Source organism: Corvus moneduloides, chromosome 4, assembly GCF_009650955.1.
Source record: "Corvus moneduloides isolate bCorMon1 chromosome 4, bCorMon1.pri, whole genome shotgun sequence".
NCBI classification, from domain to species: Eukaryota; Metazoa; Chordata; class Aves; order Passeriformes; family Corvidae; genus Corvus; species Corvus moneduloides.
The window spans coordinates 31,609,097-31,632,581 of record NC_045479.1 but is presented as its reverse complement, the minus strand read 5'-3'; the positions used below and the strand labels follow the sequence as shown (position 1 = coordinate 31,632,581).

Below are 23,485 nucleotides of genomic sequence, written 5' to 3'. Positions count from 1 at the left end.
CCTGAGTTTGTATCCTGTTTAGGCCCCTAAACCACAAGATCTGACCACGACGCAATTCTCTCTCAGCATGATCAATCTCCTCTACATCTTCTGCTAGTTCTTCTTCAGGAATCTCTTCCTTTTGTGTTCCATGACCAGCTTCTTTAAGGAATTTCAGACGGCTGGTTGGAATTGTTGAAATCAACTAACAGTGAATGAAATATATAAATCAGGATTATTCTTTTTTTAGCAATAAAAAAAACGGTAATACCAGTCTTAAGGCTTAACATGATATCCTGCATACAATTAGCAAAGTTGAAAAAACTAATTACATAGACAGGATGAGTGTATCAATGTAAAACAATCACTCCAGCTGAATAGCTGTGAATATACTTACTACCTCAACCAAGGTGTGAAATTAAACTTGGGCTACAAAACAACCTTGCCAGGGACAAAGAATTCCACATTAACATTACTTGAAAATGCCAGGAAGGAGAAGTACTGAAGCTACAAAAGCCATCAGTCCTGTAGATTATACTTGTATCTAGAGCTTTTAGAGTTTCATCAGTTTGATGATCATGATGTGTCACCTGACATGGGGCCTCCATCACCTAAAGTAACCACAATTAATTCAGAAATACAGAAGAGACATTCATTTATTTTTGACCTGCAAGATAATCAATCTATTTGCAAGGTGAGTGATGTTTCCAAAATTGTATGCATCTCAAGCTGTTACTTTGCTACTTGATGTCTAGCAGTTTATGTATATTAAATTAAACAATAGCTACATGTGGTTAAGGGGGGGTCATCTTTTAATACATTATATCTAGGAGATCCAGATCAATTCCAAGACTGCTTTGCTTGATCATCACAAACCTAGACGACCATTTCTGCAGCTGAGAGGAAAAAAGACTGCTCCAAAAGCAAGATAAACAGCCCTTTATGCTGTAACTGCTACTATGAATGCTCCCAGCTCACCCTTCAGTTTCTATTATTCTCAGAAAATTGAAGCTCTTCAACTTTAATGAGATGCTAGAGCAGCATGAACTGCAGCAGGGAAGCTTTGCCCTTGCAAGACACTTTGGGTCAAAGGTATTTCAAGCCATCTCGATTCTCTTCTAGGCTGCTTTTAAACCTCAGAGTGACTCTATTTGATTTTTTTAAATAATTAATTTTCCAGAGAACCTTGTTAAAAAGCTTAGTCACTTTTAGAATATATGCCTGTGTAGCTATTTACAACTAAAATTCATCCTACCAATTTGATGGTGAAACATGAAGTGTCTTTTACTTAGTGGAAGGAAAGAAACTGTAATGGAAAACTCTTCATGTGGTATGAAAAGTTTAGACAACTATGTCATTAAATAATAGAAAACTCTGTAGCTCTAAAGTTTCACGTAAATAAGCTCGCTGCTTACAAGCACTGTTGTGCATGCAATAGTAATGACACTCTGGGGGGGAGGGGGAAGGAAATAAAAGTCCAAATGTAATGGCTTAATAGGTGGGAGGACTTTTCAATTGTATCACAATTATGCAAATGAAGATTAAAGAGAAAGTTGTTTTGAGTTTTGCTGAATTTCTTGCTACTCCAGGAGGCTCTTAAATCAAGAAAATACTGGCAAGTTTAACAATTCTGATTTTTCAAGAAAACCATTAAGTGCCAAGTTAAAATATATTTAACATTAGCATGTTCATTGCATCATGTATTCTTACAATGTTTTCTGGTACTCCTATCTGGCTGAAGACATAATTTCATATTTAAAAGGTAACTACAGCTGGTTCTAGTTAAAAATTGCTAAACAAACCAGCCACAGCATCTAGTTATGAAATATAAATAATTGACCAACTCTGAGGAAAGAATATTCACCTAAGGACTTTCTAGCTGTTGAACGAGTCAATTTTAATTAATATTTACTGTTAGGCTCCATATATTCATATAGTCCAGTTGAAAGATCTGAATGCTAAAGATAGCGTATTTGCATTTTCCATTTAAAGTATACTATTGCAAGTAGATATTTGGCATTTTGAAAAATGTTAGTTTACCTGGCCCCAAAGTAGTGTGCCCATGCCCAGGAAAATGGACCACAGCCACTGTTCAATTGAGAGTTCTGAGCAACTGAAAGGCTTTCCACCAAACTGCACAATAACTATCTGTGAAGAACAACACAATTAAACATGCATCAGTGACCTGTTATTAGAAATTTCCCTAATGCTTTAAGATCATGACAGACAGCTCTGCAAGAGGACACAGGATTTCCCGTCTTATTAAGCATACTCTTTCACTGCCTCAGCAGTTTGAGCAAGTTTCCAAACCTAAGCCATAATCTTAAGCTTTTCAGTATTTCAAGAACTACCCATTTATTCTTCAAATGTCACACTCATGAAAACCTGTTGACTCTTTAATTTTGCTTGCAGTGTTTTCCCCTTGATTTTGCAATTACAGCATGTATTCGGTGCTACAAATGTACAGTGATTACTTTTGCTATGAACACCCATCGTGGAACTAAGTCAATTCACAAACTTGTATTAATAGAATTCACAGATCCATAAGACATGAAATATCTCAGAAGTAATTCTACAGGATATTACTATGTATCACATCAGTGTTAAATATCAGACTTTAAATCACCAAGTGTAGTAAACCTTGGGGGAAGGGGGCAGAGATCTCAGAACCTAAATTAAATGAGGTCCTACTGACTTAGGTGTTACAACAAGCTGTATGGGCCCTAATGAGCAAGGCGTCTCTCTGCATGGGAATTATATGCATGAAAGTCTGCCCTGGAGAATCAACAATTCAAAGTAGCAGGGCAGGCATGAAAAGGAGACAGTATTGACCATTAAGTAGGACACCTGCCAGCTGAAAAGGCAAAGAGTATCTCCTGTTATTAACTCAGAATAAAACACTGAAATGACAAATCAGGAGTTGGGAATGCATTCAGTCTGCCAAATTTATAAAGGGAACACAGTGTTGCACAACAATGGTCAATCTGCTGCATATGTAACCCCAAAAACAAGAGTAGCTTTCTGAAGAAGTGTCATCTATAAAAATCTAAACCTGAGAAAGTGCCCTGACTTAATGTGGAGCAGCAGTGCATACATTTCCAATGTCTGAACTGAAATGATTTCCATCAGCTTCATGAATTATGAAGTCTAAGGAGTAGCTTAATGTTTAGGTTATATGTCCCAAATAACTTAATCCAAAATGAAAATGGGTATACTGATTTGTTTGTTATTTCTTCTGATTAATTAAAGCAAAGGCTATTTAGAGAGTGAAAACATTTCTTGTAAATGATTTTCTGTAGATTCAGTTTTAACTTGGTGTTTCTAAACACCAGCATGTGAACCCATCAACGGAAGATAATTTCATTTGCTTTGTTAGCATATACTGAGTTAACTAACTAGCTTTTATGAATTCCCCTACATGCCCCAACAGAATGTCCCTGGGCATCAGGTTTTTTTCACTTAAAACAGCACCTCTACAATATTTAACAGTAGGTATCACTGATTCCTGTGCCAGTAAGGTAAAAACTGATACTTAAATTTCTAAAGCTTATTCATGTCCTAACCTCATTAAAAAAATACAAGAAATTTTACCTTTTCTATAATTGTTTAAATGGACTCTCATTCAGATACACAGGCAAATACTATAAGGAAGATTTAGGGGCAAGGGATGAATGAACAGCTGTCACATATAACGTCTTCATATTTTGCCAAGAGACTAGAAGACTAAGATAAAATTGAAGAACTAGAAAATTCAAAAGGTAACTACAGATACTACATTCCAGCATTACCAATTTTAAAGAGTTCTTACCCGAAAACCCCATCAAGCTGCACTTACAACTAACTTATTGTGTGCTTGACCCTGAAGGTTTTCCACATTGCAGAAATTAGATCTCTGGTGCTAGCTGATTGGCATTTCCCAGGTAAGCAAGTACATCAGTGTACTAAATGCAGTTCCGCCCCCCTCCAAGAATCTGCTTACCTGCACAACAAACGTCCCCAGCACAATAGAACAGAAGATAGCATTGTTAAAGATTCCTTCAAAAACGTTTCTTTCACCATGAATTTTTCGGGCGTTAATTTCATTAAAAAGCTGCATCATCACGAATGTATTAAATACTATAGTATAATGTTCTGAAGGAGGAGCGTGCAGAGGCGCATTTCTTCCACTATCGATATCAAAAATTTTCTCACCTGTATATAAAAGGCATTTGTGAACAGCTTAATTAGTGTCTTTATACACACACACTACAACAAAAACATAATTTTAAGATCTCATTTCTCTACAGCATTCAGAATAACTCTGTAAAGCCTCAGTGTTCTTACCAGCAAACAGGAGCGTGAAGACCACTACAAGTTGGTAGAATGCATGACCCAAAATGTTCTTCATCATTGTACGAGAAATCAAAGGTTTGTTTCTACCATAAGGCTTCCTCAGCAGAAGAGCTTCAGTGGGTGGTTCTGTTGCCAGGGCAAGAGAAGCTAATGTGTCCATTATGAGATTTACCCACAGCATTTGCACGGCTTTAAGTGGAGAATCCTATAAAGATAGATACATAAACTCTCCAATAGAAGTGCACAGGATACAGCTATTAAAGGCATTTATTATACAATATTGGCATGTTCTGAAGAGCATTATGTTCTTTGGTACAATTGAACTGGAAGTTTGAACTCAAATCAATCATGACTTTTTAAAACTTTATTAGCTGAACCCATCCCCCACTGGTACGTACTTGTGTTATGCAAGCTCCTGTGAAAGCAACAATTACTGCTACCACATTGACAGTAAGTTGGAACTGAAGAAATTTGGAGATACTGTCATAGACGTTTCGTCCCCACATAACTGCTTTAACAATACTGGTGAAGTTGTCGTCTGTAAGGATAATATCAGAAGCTTCTTTAGCTACGTCTGTTCCAGCAATACCCTGGTAGAAAAGGAAAAACATTACGAAATATAACAGGATGCACTGACTTCTTATGACAAAAGCTATCATGTCCTTAATCAGCATTCACTTGGATGCACCACATCTGAAGGACTCCTTTAATGTAAGCATCTAAAAGCCTACTGAAACAAGTTCTACTTGCAAGTTCTGCTCAAGCATGGGAAAATGTAAACTAGCAAACAAAATTAAGTTGTCTTTAAAATAAAGACCATAATATGAATTTGAGAGTTGACAGTAAAGACATATTAAGTTCTCCCGAAGAAATGTTACTGAACCCTGTTCAAGCTGAAGGCCACCAGATGGTGCAGTGCAACAGCTCAGGCTCTGCCCAAATCCATTTTTTGTATGGATTCCAGCAGCAGGAAACACTTGTGCTTGCAACACAGTAGAAAGATAAACATTACCGAAAACCTTCTGCAGAAGGGCATTGGCACTGCACAGTAGAATATGCAATGTCATTGCATAGGCATTGCAATGCAACAAGACATTCTTAAATTTTAAGCACCTCTAGTCTCCTACAGTATCCAAAGTGTTGTGTTCTGTGTAATGACGCTTGAAGACAGCTACTTCAAAGATTTTCTTTTTCTTTTGGCATTCCAAACCCACTAAATCAGTAGCAAATTTAATAATTCTTATTCTTGATATATTATTTTGTCAAGGAAATGAGTCACCTGCATAGCTATTTGTACACTTTAAAAGGTAACTTTAGATATCATATACTGGGTGGTATATTTTAAGTGCTATTTAGATAAGCAGTTGGAGAAGATAGTTCCTTACACGGATGAACACAGCAACTGCAGGAAACATTTAAAACAGATAAACAAATCTGCCCCTGACAGTGGCAACTACAGCAGGTATACCATACCAGAGCACAGAATACTTGCTAAGACAAGATTGCTATAGTCTAGAAAACATTTCATATGCAGCTGTCAAATTTTTAAATTATGTTTTTGAAGAAAGCTCCTTGAGAATGATGTGAAATCTCTTTCCCATTTTTTCTCTCAGGAGTAGAATCTGACTCAGTGTTTCTTTTTCTGCATGTGGCATAGGAAGAGTGTGGTCTTCATTTTTTCTTTCCCTTCAAATGCTTTAAGGCTATGGTTACCTGCCAAGACCAAAGTGTACCTATTACATTTAAGGCTGAGGAGGAATCCTGTGACAAAAAGAAGCTTGAGGACTCTGTCCTACCGTGTGTCTTGAAAGAAAGCTGAAACCCACATACTTAAGGCATGAGGCCATCCAGTATTAGCACTTTAAAACCAGGACATGGCTTGGCAGCCACGGGAAAGGGTAGCTGAGAAAGCCATGTAATCTAACGAATCATCCAGACAAGGGCAGATCCTACACTGTCATAAAATTCTGTTGCTTCAGTTGTACTTCAGATGTACTAGATATGGCCTCCAAAGCCATTTTAAACATCAACTGGCAGTCCCTTTCACTATGGTCCCCCTGTACCTATGTATCCTTTAAGGGGAAACAGATGATTAAGCTCATTCCATACTGCATATAAGCTTTGCTCAAAGTCAAAACACAGTATGCTATTTACTGCCTAAAGTGACTTTGTTTTATGTTGAAAATGTTTCAGAAATCTTCAGTATTCTGTTCCAATACTTTGCAACAAGGTTTTGAGTAAAAGATTTTTAATTTGCAAGTAATAGGCAATCTGCATTTTTCAAAGTTTTATTCAATGGTGAATGCCACAAGGACATTCACCATTCATATTTATTTTCCATCAAATAAAAACATTATTAGGTTGGAATCTTGACTTAATTGACATAGTTGTATATAAGCCTCATGAAATAAGGTTCTTTAATCTTAAGTGATTTGATAAGTTATTGATAAAATATTGAAGACTGAAAAAAAAAAAATCATACCATAGCAAATCCAACATCTGCCTTCTTCAAAGCTGGACCATCGTTAGTACCATCACCAGTTACTGCTACAACTTGCCTCTGGTCAAAGACAGTGCTGTCAATTATACCTAAAATAAAATGCCATAGAAGTGTTACAGTTCTAAATTGAAGCACAGCAAAGACTTAACCTGAAAGAGAAACCCAGTTTTTGTCTTTGTCAGTCATAAAACAAAAACAAACAAACAAAAACAACAGTCACCAAAAAAAGGTCTCATTGGCTCCATTTCTCAAGCAGGAAGAAAAAAATCTGTTGGAAACAACTTCATAGACATTTCTCATGGTTCAGTCCTAATTTTTTTTCCTAGAAGCACAAGAAAAAAAAAAATCTAGCTTTACTTAGAAGCTCAGAGAATTTTTACCTACCTTTTACTAGAGTGTGTTTGTCAGTGGGTGAAGATCTTGCAAGAACACGAAGCTTTGGCCAAATTTTATCTATTCGCTCTTGCTCTATCTGCAGAAAGAACATTGGTTGTATTTCACACAGCTAGGAGACAGAATATCTGTTGATCCACTTGATGACACAGTCAGTATGCCTACCTCTCCTTTTTCATTGCGTATTCTCCTGTTAAAGTCTTTGCCCTCTAAGCACAGGAAGTCTTCACCAGGATTCAGAATACCACATTTTAATGCAATAGCACGAGCAGTGTTGATGTTATCACCAGTGACCATACGTACAGTTATGCCTGCACGTTGACACTTTTTTATTGCATCAGGTACCTGTAAGCAAGAAAAAAACCCCACAGGCTCAGAGACTGTACATTAAATAAATCTAGACATGTGAGTGAAAGGAATCTTTATGGCTCAGTACAGGATAACTGCTATTTTAAAATAAAAACTGTTGTTATGGAATATTTAAAAAAAAAATTAAGTAACAGACCACAATTCTTTTCATAAAAGCCACACAACTGGCAATTCTGGCAAGAGGTTTCGTGTCTCTGTTTTGTCAGTTCCCCTCCCTTCTGCAATTTTTCAAATACTGCAGTACTCAAAAATACTACAAAAATCCTCATAACATATTAGACTGTACTGAATACTGGCATTTTATTTATGATTATGTGAAATAAACTACAGCTCATACTCCACTGCTTCACCCATGACCTTTACTGTGAAGTGACAATAGTGCAGATCAGCCCTGATTTCCTCGTACATGGGACATTAAAGCTTTCATTATTGAAAAGCCTTACACCTCAACCACAAGCCAAACTCCTTGCCCCCAGTTCTCAGGTGACAAGCTCACCTTCCTCCATCATTCCCTATGAGAAGCTGGTAAAAAGCACAATGGCTAATCTTATCCAAGCCAAAAGTCCTAATATTTCAAGTGGCAAAAACATAACAAGTTGTTTCATTTGCTGAGACCCTGCATAGTAAGCACCTTAAGTTATTACTTTGTACAGAGCTTCAGTAACACAGCATAAGTGACATTAAGTAGTTTTAATCAGCTTTTATAGCTCCATTAACTTTCCCTTCAAGAAATTAGATTTTCATTTATTAACTATGCTTAAGGCATACAATAGCAGTTCAGCTTCTTGTACTCTGCATGATGAAAAACACGAATCCCATGTAACAGAATCACTGCAGCTTAGCTGGTGACCCTACCTCAGGTCTCACAGGATCTTCAATCCCAACAACAGCAATGCATGTCAGACCAGTAATGATATCATTTTCGTTGTCCCACTCCGGCTCAGGCTCCCCTGCTGGGAAGTCTCTGAATGCCAGGCAGATGGTTCTGAGACCTTCAGAAGCCATTGGCTCAATTACAGTTTTCACAATATCATCACGGTCCCTAGGTCTAAATACCTTTGGTTCTCCATTAGCACTCAGTATTTTGAAGCACCTGGAAAGAAAGGTTTAAAGAGTTATCCAATTTTAACCAGAAGTTCAACCCACTCTTTGGCTTATTAGTGAACTCCAATAAGTTTCTATAACCTTTGTTTTTGCTACACACACACAAAAAGCCAGTAGTGGCATCTCTAAGGTAATCTTCTCCATATACCTTATTTCTTCAGTTGCAAAACATACTTTCTGTAGAAAGTTAGCTGAGCCAGTCATCCTAGGATGAAAGTAATGCCCAATGAATTTCACATACAAACATCCCAGAAGTATCCATTTCTCCATTGTACATAAACAGACTGGTGTCTGCACTGGTTGGGTCAGGCAATCCAATTTCAAGTTTGACAAAATAATCCCACCTTGTTAACAGCAACAGTCTCAGAACTAAGTACACTTTCAGAACATGCACATGCTGCTTAAACAGCTGCAAGCACTAAACTTGCAGCACAATAAACAAACCTCAAGGACTGCTGCCCTTCAGAACAGAAAGGTTTGCAGCCTTTCCCCTACCCCCTGCAATCGAAGTGCAGAGAATTCAGAGAGGATCTGATATGTGAGACAATGTGAAATATCAAATTAAAACCAGATACTTAAACTGAATAAAATGTTTGTATAAGAGACTAGATGCACCACTGTGCACTCTAGCATTTCAATACAGGCTCTCTTAGTTACGTTTCTTCACGCCAAAGATGCCACTGCTTTCACAGACAGCATATATACTTTACCAATATTGAATATAACACTACAGATGATTTTGAACAAGAAATTTAGTCTTGTTTGTATGTCCTAGACAAAGTTTTGCCATAAAGTAACACCATTATGCATTAGTTTTACAAATTAGTACTAATACAGCACCAGAAAAAAAAAAAACAACATTCATGACTTTTATTAAATATCAAGTTCACACCTTGCAGATCTGCAAAGATGACTACTGTTACAGTAAAGTGTTTAGTGCAAGGACTTAGGGAGTTTCCTAAAAGCTTCCACCTCATACAGAAAATTGAAATGAAGCAGTCCCTTAGAGCTTCAAAATTTATGTCATAACTGAAGTTTGAAGTCCATGTGAATTTTCTGATTCTGGTTATCTGTTCAAATGTCAGCAATCATTAAGGATATCTAGTGTTAGCTGCAATCATAAAGCTTGGTGACAAATTCAAACATTCTAAAATGACTAAGTACATGTAAATAAGTTCTATGCAAAGACTGCATTGAAACACTTCAAATATTTGACATAGTGATACGGAAAAAAAAAGAAACTGCTCTACTTGCAAAGTTTCTTCTACACTTCTTAGTGACTCATTTATGTCTTATAAATGTTCATGTTTAAGTTTCAGTATTCAAGTGTAGTTATATATGTTATAATAGAGAAGGAGCAGCACAACAGAAAAACCAGGTTACAAGTACTGCATAGGAAGCAGCTTTTGATGGCTAAGTGTTTTCCCTATTCAGTGCATACTCTGAAGTAGTTTCCTATTTGGATTGTATTACAATAATATCCAAGTCAGTCTAGGTTTTCTTGTTCTTTGCCAAATGTCCTTAACATTTATTTTCTTATCTCAGTTATTAAGTCAACCTCATTAATGAGGTTTGCTCAAAAATTTAGCTACACAAAAAAAGTACATATTTTAAGTTCCATACCAAGAAGAACAAGAGCTCTTTAAAGACTGACTTTTTGCTCTCAGCACAAAAGTTGAGGAGAAGGAAGATCTAATCTTTTTTCTTTAGTACATTAGTACTTTCCTAGATAATGATTTGGGGAGCTATTAGCAAGCAAAAAAGTAAGTTAAACTGATGAATATAATCTATGTGCCACTCAGACTAAAACCAGTTCGACATTAGAACCAAAATGGGTCTGGCTACCAACAGCTGTTCCTAGAGAACATGATGCATACATGTTTGACGTTTCTCCTCACCTAGTTAGGAGTTACCACAGCTGACTTCACACTTATAAAGGTTTGTCCCAGTGGTGCCTAATCACTCACTAAGCCTAATCTCATTGTAATAAATCCTTTATAGATGGGCAGATGGATAAGGAAGCATTTGCTTTGTCACATTAAAACCCCTCAAGTTGCTCGAACATTCAAGTTCAACCTCCTGTTAAAATGATCAACTTGAACACAAAGTTGCACAGTTTAAGCAGTCATATGCTAAAAGTTATCACTTGTGGAAGGTACAAGCCCTTCCTGGAATTTAGGCATATCAACTGATGGGATTTTACTAGGAGACAGGTGAGCATTTTGACCAACCACACCTAAAAGTAAAATAGTTTAACTCAAGTATGAGACCATCTCTTTTTTTGTGAGGGGTAGGGCTGAAGTAAAGTAACTAAAGTGCTGATGGCCCATCTTTCTGTAGAAAGTCAAACAACTGAAGGAGACAAGCTTCGAAGCTGCAATCACAAGGGTAGGACTGCTGCACTTATCTGTGATTAGAGAGACAGATTATGTCGCAATGCTGTTCAGCATGTCAGTCTCCCCATGTGTCACGACATTTAGCCAGACTTAAGAGATGAATTACAATAGTAGTCATTCTTACTTTTTAAGAACTATCTCAGAGGCACCTTTACTGAATATCCGGAAACTGCCATCAGAGTTTTTTAACACAGTACTCATCGATTTTCTAACAGAGTTGAAGGTGTACACTTTGTACAAATCCTCTTCTGGTATCTCATTTCTTACATCCTGATAATCACGTTTTAAATCCAAGAGCAATCCCAGCAAGGCACATTCAGTTTTATTTCCAACATGACGTGGTAGGCCACCTTCTTTTTCAGGAGGCTGCAAGAAGAATAAGAACCATCACTGATTAGCTTAACTTATAAACCACTGAAGCACAGCACTTAGAAAACAAGGAAGGACAAGCTTAGTTCTGGGGTGGGGAAGTTTCATTTTTTCAGTAATTACTTTATAAATTCCTATGAGTCACGATCCAAAGTCATACCACTGCTTTTTTAAAGTAACTTCTGTACCTATTTAGGATCTTTCAGTCCTTCGGAAATCACCCATTAAGTTAGTATCAATCCCAACATGACCTTTCTAAAAGGCATTTTCCATTACTTGAAATATTTATCTGATCAATTGAGTGTAGACCCTGAACAATTATTTTGGATTTTAAAAGTACAGATAAGTTCGCATATACTGACTTTAGCAAGCTTAATGGCATTATTTCTGCTAAATTAAAGTATCCTCTCCTGTAATAATTCTTCAATGACTTAGACTATGATCACATCACCTGTTAGCCTTCTTCTGAACAAACTAAGTCTTTAAGCTTCTTAAGTCTCACTACAAGTTCTGTTCCCCAGGCCATGGCCTATTTAACTGAAAAGAGTTCAGAAACAAGTTTCCAACCCTTTAATACCAGAAAAGGTTTCTTATCTCAACAATGTGGGATATGCACATACTGGTCCTAGAAGTAAAGGAGTATTTCTCTCAAAATATTTGAGTTTATTTAGCTATAACACTGCAGGGCTTTTTGCGGCAAAATAGGGAGAAGCACTTACTCAAACTGATATGTCTCAGGTGGCTAGAGCTGAACTACATTAATCATAAGACAGTGGTCCATTTTCATTGTTCAGAGCTGCAAGATTTTGAATTTGGCTGCACTGAATACTTGCACTTTCAAAATGTTCCCTTTAACATGCAGTTTAAGATGTCCAGTTCTGGGCTCCCCAGTAGGAGAGATATCAACATCCAGGAGTAAGTACATCCATGGCACACAAAGATAATAGAGACTCAAGCACCTGACATATGAGGAGAAGCTGAAAGGGAAGCCTTTCAGTCAGGAGAAGACAACACTCTGGGAGAGAAGCTTTTAAATGCCTGAATAAGGCAGGTGGGTAGAACAATGGCAAAGACTGTCTAGCCGGACTTCCTAGTGGTGCCCAGTGAGAGGACAAAAGGCAATGGATACATACTGAAGCTTTTGAAATTCCATTTTAAGATAAGGAAACACCTATCACTCAAAGGGTGATCAAATACTTGATCAGGCTGCCCAAAGGTTGCAAAGGCTCCATACTTCTTGATTCTGAAGCCTGAGTACACATAGTACAGAGCAACGTGCTCTGGACGACCCTGCTTTGATCAGGAGGAGTGGATCAGAGGTTCTCTCAAGAGAAGCCCTCTCTGATTCTGTAAAGCAGACTAACTCTACTGCAGTGGACATAATTCAATTAAAATTGTAGTAATAAGGGACTTGGTCAGTTTACATGCAGCTACCTTTTTCTTGATATAGAAAGAGCTTTAGAAAATACACTGTGAACCTCCTCGCACACTGTAACTCATTAGAGTATTTCCATCTTGTTTCAGAGAAATCAAACTTTATGTGCTGCCTCAAGTACTGCTATTGTGGAAATTCTTGCAGAGGTACCATTTTTATTGGCAGATAAGTAGCTTTTGAACTGAGTTTTCACTGCTATTTGTGTACAAAGCATCCATAGTGGAGGCTTCTACAAAACCTTGAAATGCTAATTCATTTACTAAATCCTACTTATTATTTTTACTGCCTTAAAGAATGAAAGTTATACAACATGTGGAATAACTACAGCAAGGAAGCTATATTTAGAGTTTTAAAAAATAACGCACAAAAAATGTTAAATAATCCACTATTTTAAATGTTTAACAGTTCATTATTCTTTTTATTTCAAAATATTTTGCAAGCTTCAAACAAGATTTTAGCAAATATGTTACAATTCTAAAGCTTACAAACTTATACAACAGCATCTGGAATAAAAATCCTTTAAAATCCTTACCTGTACTTACATTTTTTCATTATATTCTATTTAGTGTACTACTCTTAAATATTTATTGTTTAATGTTTATTTTCAAGTAGCACTTAAAGCCAGCCAAGACACTCTCTAAGTGGGGTAAACAGCCTCACTTACAAAAACAAACAACTGTGAACTCAAAAGGAAATTATCTTGAGATTGTATCTTTGAATTATCAGTTCTAATTGAAATAAGCTATTTTTTCCATTGAGTTTCAAATGAATGGTTGAGCAATTTAGAGCAGGTACGAAATACTTTACGCTGCATTGTGCCACACATTTACACTGAAACTGCTATGTGGCTATCTTTTGAGGAAGTTTTTCAGTTATCTTGATTGGAATGAAGAAATCCACTCACCAGTATTTTGGAAGTATAAGCACAATTAACAGAAATTCCTGTCACAAGATAAGCCATAGTTTTCTCTGGAATAGCTTCTGGTTCTGGAATTTTTTTATAATGTTTTTCATTGATGTAGGCTTGGACCACTGTCATTCTGTTCATAGTCAATGTTCCCGTTTTATCTGAGCAAATAGCTGTTGCATTGCCCATAGTTTCACATGCATCCAGATGTCTCACCAAGTTATTATCTTTCATCATTTTCTAAGGAAATAAAAGCAGTTAACAGCAATCCATGACCATTACTTCAGAAATTCTCATTTATGGAGTCCAGTCTTACACAGCAGTTTCAGAAAATACTCAGTCATGAAGTCATCTGGCATATTGCAGAGGAAGAACTTGCAGCTGCCACTTTCAGTATAGATTCCCTTAAGTCTATTAAATTGCTGTCAACTTAATTTTGAACAAGGTACATAAATACAGCCTGAATCTCCTGAAACTGCATGTCACACTGACTACCGATACTATTCAGACTGTTAGGACCAAACAGTTTATGGTGATATTTAGAAATGGAGGAGAGGTAAGGTTTGAGCTTTACCAGACACAAGTTCAGAAAATTTTTATGCTTACAAGAAAAGTCTAACACAGCTTATCTGATCTATCTGACAATCAGATAATACAGATTTCAAAGATCCTAGATTCAGACTTATCAAATACCAACTGGAAGCCTAATGTTTCAACTAAAATACACGCGTTTCATAGGTTAAATATCACTTTAAATTCTTTTCTTAACAGACTTGTATAGTATTTTCACCTCTAAGAGGAAGATGAAGTTCAAATAATACCACCATAAGGCCACTCCTAGTAAGTGCTGTAAGTTAAGAATTTAGAACACAGCCTAAGCATCCATTGCCTTTACAATTAGATTTTAGATAAATAATCAGTCTCAGCATGATGAAGCAGTAAGAAAATTAAGAACACAAAGAGCTTAAGTTAAAAAACATACTGTGTAATAAACAGAAAGCTAAATGTTTTACACTATCCAGTCTTCAAAAAAACAATCTGGAAGCTTTCGTAGCAGTTGCTTAACACATCAGCTAGGTAGAAGTTCAGATTTACAGAGGCATTTGTTATTTACAAACTCTAAGACATCTATTTATTGTAAACAAATAGTACAATGCTACATACTGAACCCATTCATCTTTAGTTGGTGACAATAGGCGGGCAGTGCTCACTGTTCTTGTTAGTGTGAATTCATTCAAAGATGAAGAAAAGTACTACAGGAGAATTCTCATGCCGCTCACGGAAACATGAAAAGCTTCTTTCCAGTCTGTTATTTATATATGTATATATCTGTGATGCAGCATAACTCAGTTTGCATTAAACAGGTGATCAATACACCCACCTGCCTTTAAAATCTACTTGCCCTCTACCCACTTACCTTAACAGAGTAAGCCAGAGATATAGTGACTGCAAGTGGAAGACCTTCTGGTACTGCCACCACCAAGACTGTAACTCCAATAATGAAGAACTTCACAAAATACTGAATATAAATTGGGGTACATTCAGCAAGCCATGGTCTCTTCTGAACCCAGAAGGTATCAATTACAAAGTATAACACAAGGATAATGACCGTGATTGCAGACATCAACAAACCTTGTTAAAAAGAGAATAAACAGTTTTAAGAAATTATCTCGAATATTTGGCAATACAGACTGGGGATACATGCAGATACTTCTGCCTTTATAGAAGATAGTTTAGAACTAAGGTTTTAAACAGGCAAGTCGAAACATTGAGGTAGTTCTCAGAGGTGTTCCAGGTTCCAATGCAAGTATTTCCTCATGCATTTCACCTAGAAATTTCCAGAAATCTTTTTTTCTTCAATTCAATTGAAAAGCATAGAGTTAATTAGTAACAGGACAGACCAATAGGTAAAGTCAATTGACTAAGCAGAGTAAGAAGTGAAAAAATTCAGGAGTCCTTCACCAGTTTTATGCTGACTGATTCAGTAGAGTGCTTCAGTGCGGTCTCAAAGCAGAGGGACAGGAAAATAAATGCATGAAGTAGATGAGTATTAAAGCTGTGTGGGGAACTGCAATGGGTCAAAAGGTACATAAAGGAAAGCAAGACCTCTTGGAAGATATGGGAAAAAAAAATAATGTTTGACAAGGAGAGTACTTTACAGTAAACATATAATGGAATTTGTTAATCTCACTGAAAAATTACCGCTGCCATACACAAGTGCAGAGTGCTACAGCTAAAAGTTCAATTGCTCCGTTTCAGGCTGTAACTGTCTAATGATGCAAATGCTAAAGCCAGCCCTTCTTGAGCTGTGGGGGCTGGGCTCCAAATCTTCCTGAAATTCTTCCAGCCTGAATCTTTCATCAATTTTACATGGACCAAAATAAATCCTGAAATATTTGAATTAAACCACTACACACTAGATAATATAGCCTAAAATTTACACTGAACTTCATTGCTGTTTTAGTCTACTTTCAACCTACCAAATATTTTGACAAAGCACCTGAAAATTAGCTGATAGAAATATAGGAAGTCAATAAAAATGTTACATATCAGCAAGGCACATGTTAAGTGGAAAATTCTAAGCCTCTGAAAGTACTAGAGATAACCTGGTGAACAGTACCACATTTTCCAAACTTCACTCAACTTACGGTTCTCTTGGTACGTTGCTAAATACTATATCTGACCTAAAAAGGTCTTTCGTAACAGTTGTCAAATGTTATGAAGCTGGAATTTCCTCTCCTAGAAGCTGACACTTGAAAGCCTAAATCTATTTAAATTAAGGAAAAATAAAAGCCATCCACATGACATAGCCTGAGAGGCCATCAGCATACTCAGGCACAATAGCATACTTGCATGCATTAGGATTTTGCACTTAAGTAGTCAGCCTTGAGTGGTTTGATAATTTTATGTCCTTGCAAACTATGCATGTTCCAACATTTTTTAACATGACATCAGCATAAGGAGAGTACTGAGACATTGTACCTGCTTTGCCAATCTGAACTGCGAGCTTTGTGAGTTTGCCTTGGAGAACTGACTTTTCCTTCTTTGGCAAGTTTGCTTTCTTCTTGTCTTTCTCATCTCCATCTCCACCATCCTCACTCTTCAGTGGCTGCATTTCCATGGCTGCACCATCCTGAGCTTTAGCTAGAAATTAAGATCAAAAAAAAGTTTAGTCATTGGTGAGTCTCACAAATCAAGGATACCTAAAGAGCTTAATACCCAGCTCCGCTAAATATAATAGTACTGAATATTGTCTTGTATCCAAAGAGGCCATATTGCACATGAATATTTAAAGCAGTGTACTGTGTATAGGTGCTTGAATACCAGGTTCAGTGAAGCATTTGCTTTGGGCAGATTCACTTATGCCATCTTTACCATAAGCACTCTGGATCTAAGGATTCAATATGCATTTTTACAGGAAAGTCTGTATTCATCACCTACGCTCTTAGAAAACAGAGACTTGCAAGAAAGAGTCAGAGCACCTGCACTTACCTTTGTTACGGTTTTCAACAGCTCCATCTTGCTTTTTACCTGTCAGAGAGGGGAACAAGTCGTGTTTTAAGCTGGCTGTGCAGAATTCATCATTTTATATATGTTTTTATATAATGACTACATTACTCTGCCAAAACAAGAAACTGCATTAAAAAAAAAGTAAAATGTGTAAGTCAGCTCACAGAAACAGCTCACATCACTTTTTGGACTTTAGTTTTCCCATACAACACAGCTGCAGTGTTAATCTACCATGGTTAAGTTTGTACAAATTACTGATACTGACACTTACGGCTTGTGAGGAAAGCGTTACAAAAGACACATCTTTCTAGGAAAGATATTTGTGCCAAGTGATTCTGGTGGCCTCCACCTTGCTCTGTTCTTCCAATATGTGCACTAGTATCTGACTACCTCTGTAAATAAACTGCAGGATCTCACTTTGGGAATCAGTGCTTTTGTACAACATTGCAGAAGCCACTGTAGTATAAAATATTCATAAATCCACAGCAAAGCTTAGCAGAGGTACAGCACTGGATTACTGGATCTATGCTAACCCTATTTACACAAACATAAGCATAATCTCTAGGCGACATACCATATATCACTGAGAGAACAGCTCAAGTTCACATAAAATATCACTCCTACCTGTGTTCAGAAATGGAGTTCAACAAGAGATCATAAAGAAGGACAGTGAAATAATGAAAGAATTTAACAAGTGAAATATTAAAGGTAATTAGAAGACCAACACATCATGTGTTGTTTTTTGGGGCTTAGCAAGTGAAAAACTTTACTTCTAAGTAGAGAGAGCAAGGGTTATAATTACTGTTTGTGATAACCTGAAATGAAAGCACAAAATTGAGGAACTTAGAACAAAACCCAGACATTTTCAGTATCACTGGTAATTCACCAAGTCTTTGGCCTTAGGCTATGTAGACTGAAATTTACAAGAGTATTCAGGTAGAAGAAGATCAAATTATCAAGCAGCCTGGTCTGGCATGACACTTAATATGCCCACTACAGTATTTCTGTAGACACAGTCTGATTTCTATACATAAGATTTCTCCCAGCGTTCTCACAACAGCTGAACAGAAGAAAAAGCATGTTCACTTTCTCCAGAAGATGACACCTCAGACTTCTTAAGAACTCATCATTGTTTCCTAATCTTGTACTTGTTTTCCCCTAGTTCCCCTCTTCCTCTTACAAGAGTGAAGTTCTACATTTGAGTTACTTGTAACTCCTTGTACGTACATTTGCTTTCACTCTGAACCAGGCCGTGCATAGCCAGCTAAATATAGTCCCTTTAATCTCCTTAACATTCACAGAGAAGGTAATTTAGTTTAACCTGAGTTTTATCACGGAGAATCTTATTAGGCACCTAACCTAAGGGAAAGAGGAAGCTGTCTATCTTGGGAGACAAAAAAAAACCCCACAAGTGTTTGGGTCCTAGGATACATCAAAACACTACTTGTCAAAGAGACTTCTGCTTTTACTATTCAATAAACACTGACAGAGTATTAATAAAAGCTATAGTCCTCTCCATATCTCCCGTAGCAGCTGGTACTGTTGTTTGTTTCCTTCTCCTTCCTCTGTATGGGGAAGAGCACAGGATGCCAACTGTTTCACACTAATGCCTGCAAGCACTGCAGGTCAGCTTTTACTCTTCATTATCACACTTGCGCTTGAAACTAACTTAGAATTTTCAATTCTTCTTGTAACACTTTTTCTAACTTGTGAAGGAGCTCACTACTTTTTTTCAAGTTTCAAGAAGGGTCAGAATTGTAAAGTATTTGTGGATTAGGACAAGACAAAAAAAACTTTAGTCCCAATTCCTGCACAGAGCACACATTTTAACAATTGCCTGTTGAGTTTGAAGGGTCCTGAGATCTTTAAACACATTTCTGTATGAATTTTCCATTATTGTCTCATATCTCTCTGATAAAAAATAGTATACTTTGGTTTATATTTATTTTTTTGGTTCTAGTGCCAAGAAGCCGCAGACTCAGTTCCATCCAGAAGACTTCATGACTGTTTCATGAAAAATTTTCACCATGAAGTTCAGTCCTGAACATGCCTTGTGAGCGCTAGTACCAAAACATTACTGCATAACATTTCTAAGCTTTGATTCTCAGGATAAAGGCTAAGGTTAGATAAGTGACCTTATAATAAGGAAGACAGCCCATTTCACTCTTCACAGAAGGGCTCCAAAATATGCTCAGTTACAAGCCTCTCATCCTTCCAAAAATAAAGATTACATGAAAGTGCCACTAGGAATTTGCCTTGCATATATCTCTGAGCATTTAAAATTTCTACTCTGAAGAAAAGAAATGGCAGAAGAAGCTGTGTGCTCATTTTTTAACATCAGTCAGATATGTCTAAGTTACCCACAAGCTCAGCAGTATGAAAGACCTAAGCTTCTCGCCTTCAGGTGTTATGGAAAAACTCCCTATAAGGGGCATTTTCTATCTGTCAAATGCAGAACTAGATACTTATTAGGTTGAACTACATAACTTGTTTTCCATAAACAAGTATTTGCTATTAGGCATCAGTGCACCTTGAAGTTACACAAGATTACAGTTTTAACTATTTATACATGGTATGTATGGCTGGTTAGGAATTGCAAACTTTCCAAACTCTGATTGATCAATGAGATCTGAAGTTTAATTAAATTCCATGTGACAAAAGTTAGTAGTAGTGGTGCACTCTCAGGTCACTGGACCTGCATTGGTTTTTTTTCCTGTGAAACCTACAGAAGGTATGAGTTTTATAAAAAGATTTCTGGCTTTGGATGACTGGAACATGCCTTTATCCAGTACCATTCAAAAGTTCACCACCATCCCCACTCGCCCGCCAAGGTATTCAAGATTATTATGCCTACTTTTCTTTTCCTTCTTTTCTTTTTCCTTCTCCTTCTCCTCTTCATCTCCTCCAGCCCCAAGTAAGGTAAAGATGATTCCAGTCTGAGAGTTCACACCTACAGCAGTAACCACCATTCTTCCAGAGCCTTCCATCACATGTGTACCTGAAAGATTGAATCCAGTTTTCCACTGAGACTTGAGCAGTTATATGGCAGAGCACACAAGGAAATAAGTTTCCAAACTTGACATTGATGAAACCTTGAGATGTGTATATGTACATGTGCTCCCCTAAAGCTTTAGCTGCCAAAGCTATTTGGAAAGTAAACCCATAAGCAACTACACAAAAGACAGTTTTATGGGTCTGATCACTCCAACAAAGTTTTGTACTTGTTGTACTGGTTTGGGATACTTTTAGGAGTCAACCTAGACAAAAAAACAATTTGCTAGTTTTAACCTCAGAATTTTAAATAATCAGCCTACTTCAGAAACAAACTACCTTATTGAAAAATTGACAAACACTACACACCTGACAGCAGCATAGGATCTCTGTCCAGAGATTTCTTAACGTGGTCAGATTCCCCAGTCAGTGAGCTTTCATCAATTTTGAGGTCATTCCCTTGAATGAGTACACCATCAGCCGGTAAAAGGTCACCTACGAGAGATCACTGGGTATGTTGACTGCAGTTCCTTTTTTAAAAATAAAAGAAAGTTCAACTTTAAAAATATGTTTACCATATTTCACTTGTGCAATATCTCCAACAATTATGTCAGCTACTGGTATTTGGATGACTTGGCCACCTCTGATGACTGTGAATTTCTGTTCTTGTTCAATACGGCTCTGCAATCCCCGAAATTGTTTCTCTTTACTCCAGTCATTGAAAGCTGTTACTAATACCACACAAACTACAGATAGGAGGATTGCTGCTCCTTCAATCCAACCTGCTTCAGATTCCTCCTCTTCTTCACCAACATTTACTGATCCACATACTGCAGAAAACAGGTTATAGATTTAAGAAAGTTCACAAAGATATTTCAACAATGAAAAGTTTTAGCAAACAGAAAAAACTAATAGTTGCTAAACACTTTCCATGCTACCCTTCTTTGCAATTTTACCTTCATTTTCCATAAGGGTAGCACACAAAGAAGCTAAAGAACCTGAAAGCTAGAGCAACTTGAGGAAGTTAAACCACCCTGCTTATCTGAACACATAAGAAGTTGATATAGAGAAAGTTACCTGTCCTTATTTTGTTAAATGATGGCATAAGAATGCCAGACTGGTTAACAACCTTCTGCTTTCTCAACATATCCCACTTTACGTTTGTCTTAGCAAGCCAGACGCTATTGCAAAAATTCAGTTAAATGAAGGCCCAATCCCTCTGTTTTTTGTTTAGAGTATAAACATAGCTTCATTTCTTAAATTAGAAAGTTACCAGTGTCATATTGCAAATCAAGGAAAATTTAAGGACTTGCTGACTCCACAAAGAAAGCCCATGACTTCAAATTATAAATTGCTTAAATATTTGAGGCAAAGCTAAAAAAAAAAAAAAAAACAACAAACCACTTGCACAGAGACTGGATTTCAAACAAGTCCCCTTGTTCCTCCTGCTTGCAATTTACCTTTGGCATTATTTTGGTCAGAATAATACCAGATCATGACCAAGGAAATCTCATGTTGCCCTTTTAAGGCAAGCTAGAGTTTTAATAATGTGCTCTCAATAAGGAACAATAAGCTGCTTTTCCACTGACTTACTGTCTCACATCAGATTTACAGTATAGACATGTTGAACCAGGAAAGTCAGTAGTATAATAAAGGTAGATAGCTACTTTTTAAGAAGTTTACTTACATGATTCATTTCCTCCTGGAGGCTGGTAAAAAGAAAGGCCCAAGGATACTACGGCTGCAATTTCTAATATAATTAGTGTAACGTCCTGTAGTGCTTCCCATACTAACTGAAGAAATGTTTTTGGCTTTTTAGGAGGTATAAAGTTTTTCCCAAAAACTGCTTCTCTCCTTTCTATATCTGCTGGATTTCCACTTAAACCTATTTAACAATAAGACAAAGTTAGTGACACTTACATGCATTTCACCCTCACATTAGAAGTGACTGAGGTTTCCCACTCATGGAATCAAGTCCCACTCCATATTTCAGTAACAATACCAAAAAGCCATATCTCAAATGTAATAACATAAGTAATATCCTTAAATCAGAATCACTATAGAATGCCAGCTATATTTTATAATTCTCACCTTGCCAAAATAAAGCTGATGGTCTACCTGCTTAATATGTCACTTAATATGACATAGGAACAGAGTAATAATAACACACATACCTTCGTTCAAAGTAAACAAGTTTGCAAGACAAGATCATTAGTAGAGTTACTACTATTGAGACTGAGTAGCACCATAAAGCTTTAGCAAGACCACAGCCCGTGAAGGCAGCTCTGGTTCCCAGTGTAGGGATTCTGTATTCAGAGACAACATCCTAGGATCCTAAAAGTAATGTAATATTTATAATGAGATATTTATTATAATTAATAATGTAACTATTATAATTATTATATTTCCATATTAATTTTTATATAAAGTACTATTAAAAGTTGTTGAAGCTCTGCAGGCATCGTGTGGAAAGATGCTGCTTCCACCTGGATTGGTGGTAGTTATTTGCTCTTCTGAAGCTTCACTTTCTATCTCCTCTCACACAGAGAGAAGCCCATGTTTAGAACTATGCAGGGTCTGTCACCTCAGTTTTGTATCTATCTTTTTTCTTATATGGCATATTTGAGTCCTCCTCTGTCTCAATTCTTGTACCATCCTTAAGGGAAACAAGGCAGACAAGAGTGAGGGGTCTACACCAAAGGCTACTGCATGTTTCAAGAACTTGCCAAGATCTTAAAAATAAAGGAATACCAAGTATTTTCAGTGCAAGGTCATGCACTCAAGGTCTTCTGTGAGCACACCTCCTGTTTATTCCTCTGAAAGTTTCCAGTTAACTAACCCACCATTCAGAATTAAGCTACTAGCTCATTTTTCAAAGCAAAATTGCCAAACTTCAAGGCATGTTCAGAGCAAAGGTCTGGATACTTCAACCATATTGCCCAAGGTTGTGATCAACCCCTGCTTAAAGACAACTATTTTCTTAGTTGAAATTTTTTTAGTAGCTAACCCAACTGCTTAGTGATAAAGGCATTGCAAACATACTAGGTAATAAATACGAACAGCAGTCACTGCAGCTGGCTTTCATAACAAGGGAGCTATTTAACACCTCTAACAGACATTTCCTAGAATCATCACATATTTCAAGACACTTTGAAAAGACTACTGAACTGCAAAGCTCAATTTTATATGCTAACAACTGC

The 23,485-nt window shown here is 36.9% G+C and overlaps 1 protein-coding gene across 7 annotated transcripts in view; it reads right to left on the bottom strand.

Moving 5' to 3' along the window:
- The window catches only part of ATP2B1 (ATPase plasma membrane Ca2+ transporting 1), a 60,890-nt gene that overhangs the window by 7,493 nt on the left and 29,912 nt on the right, over window positions 1-23,485 (bottom strand). For all 7 annotated transcript variants that reach the window (XM_032105192.1, XM_032105196.1, XM_032105191.1 and 4 more), the window contains exons 3-20: window positions 21,973-22,170; window positions 20,861-21,115; window positions 20,655-20,780; window positions 20,149-20,292; window positions 17,277-17,315; window positions 16,767-16,928; window positions 15,202-15,416; window positions 13,782-14,024; window positions 11,198-11,439; window positions 8,429-8,666; window positions 7,370-7,549; window positions 7,196-7,283; window positions 6,794-6,900; window positions 4,710-4,901; window positions 4,303-4,516; window positions 3,959-4,170; window positions 2,020-2,127; window positions 2-184 (exon numbers count right to left, since the gene is read on the bottom strand). In XM_032105192.1, coding sequence (XP_031961083.1) covers window positions 2-184; window positions 2,020-2,127; window positions 3,959-4,170; window positions 4,303-4,516; window positions 4,710-4,901; window positions 6,794-6,900; window positions 7,196-7,283; window positions 7,370-7,549; window positions 8,429-8,666; window positions 11,198-11,439; window positions 13,782-14,024; window positions 15,202-15,416; window positions 16,767-16,928; window positions 17,277-17,315; window positions 20,149-20,292; window positions 20,655-20,780; window positions 20,861-21,115; window positions 21,973-22,170 — 3,146 coding nt within the window. The remainder of the gene's footprint in view (window position 1; window positions 185-2,019; window positions 2,128-3,958; window positions 4,171-4,302; window positions 4,517-4,709; window positions 4,902-6,793; window positions 6,901-7,195; window positions 7,284-7,369; window positions 7,550-8,428; window positions 8,667-11,197; window positions 11,440-13,781; window positions 14,025-15,201; window positions 15,417-16,766; window positions 16,929-17,276; window positions 17,316-20,148; window positions 20,293-20,654; window positions 20,781-20,860; window positions 21,116-21,972; window positions 22,171-23,485) is intronic.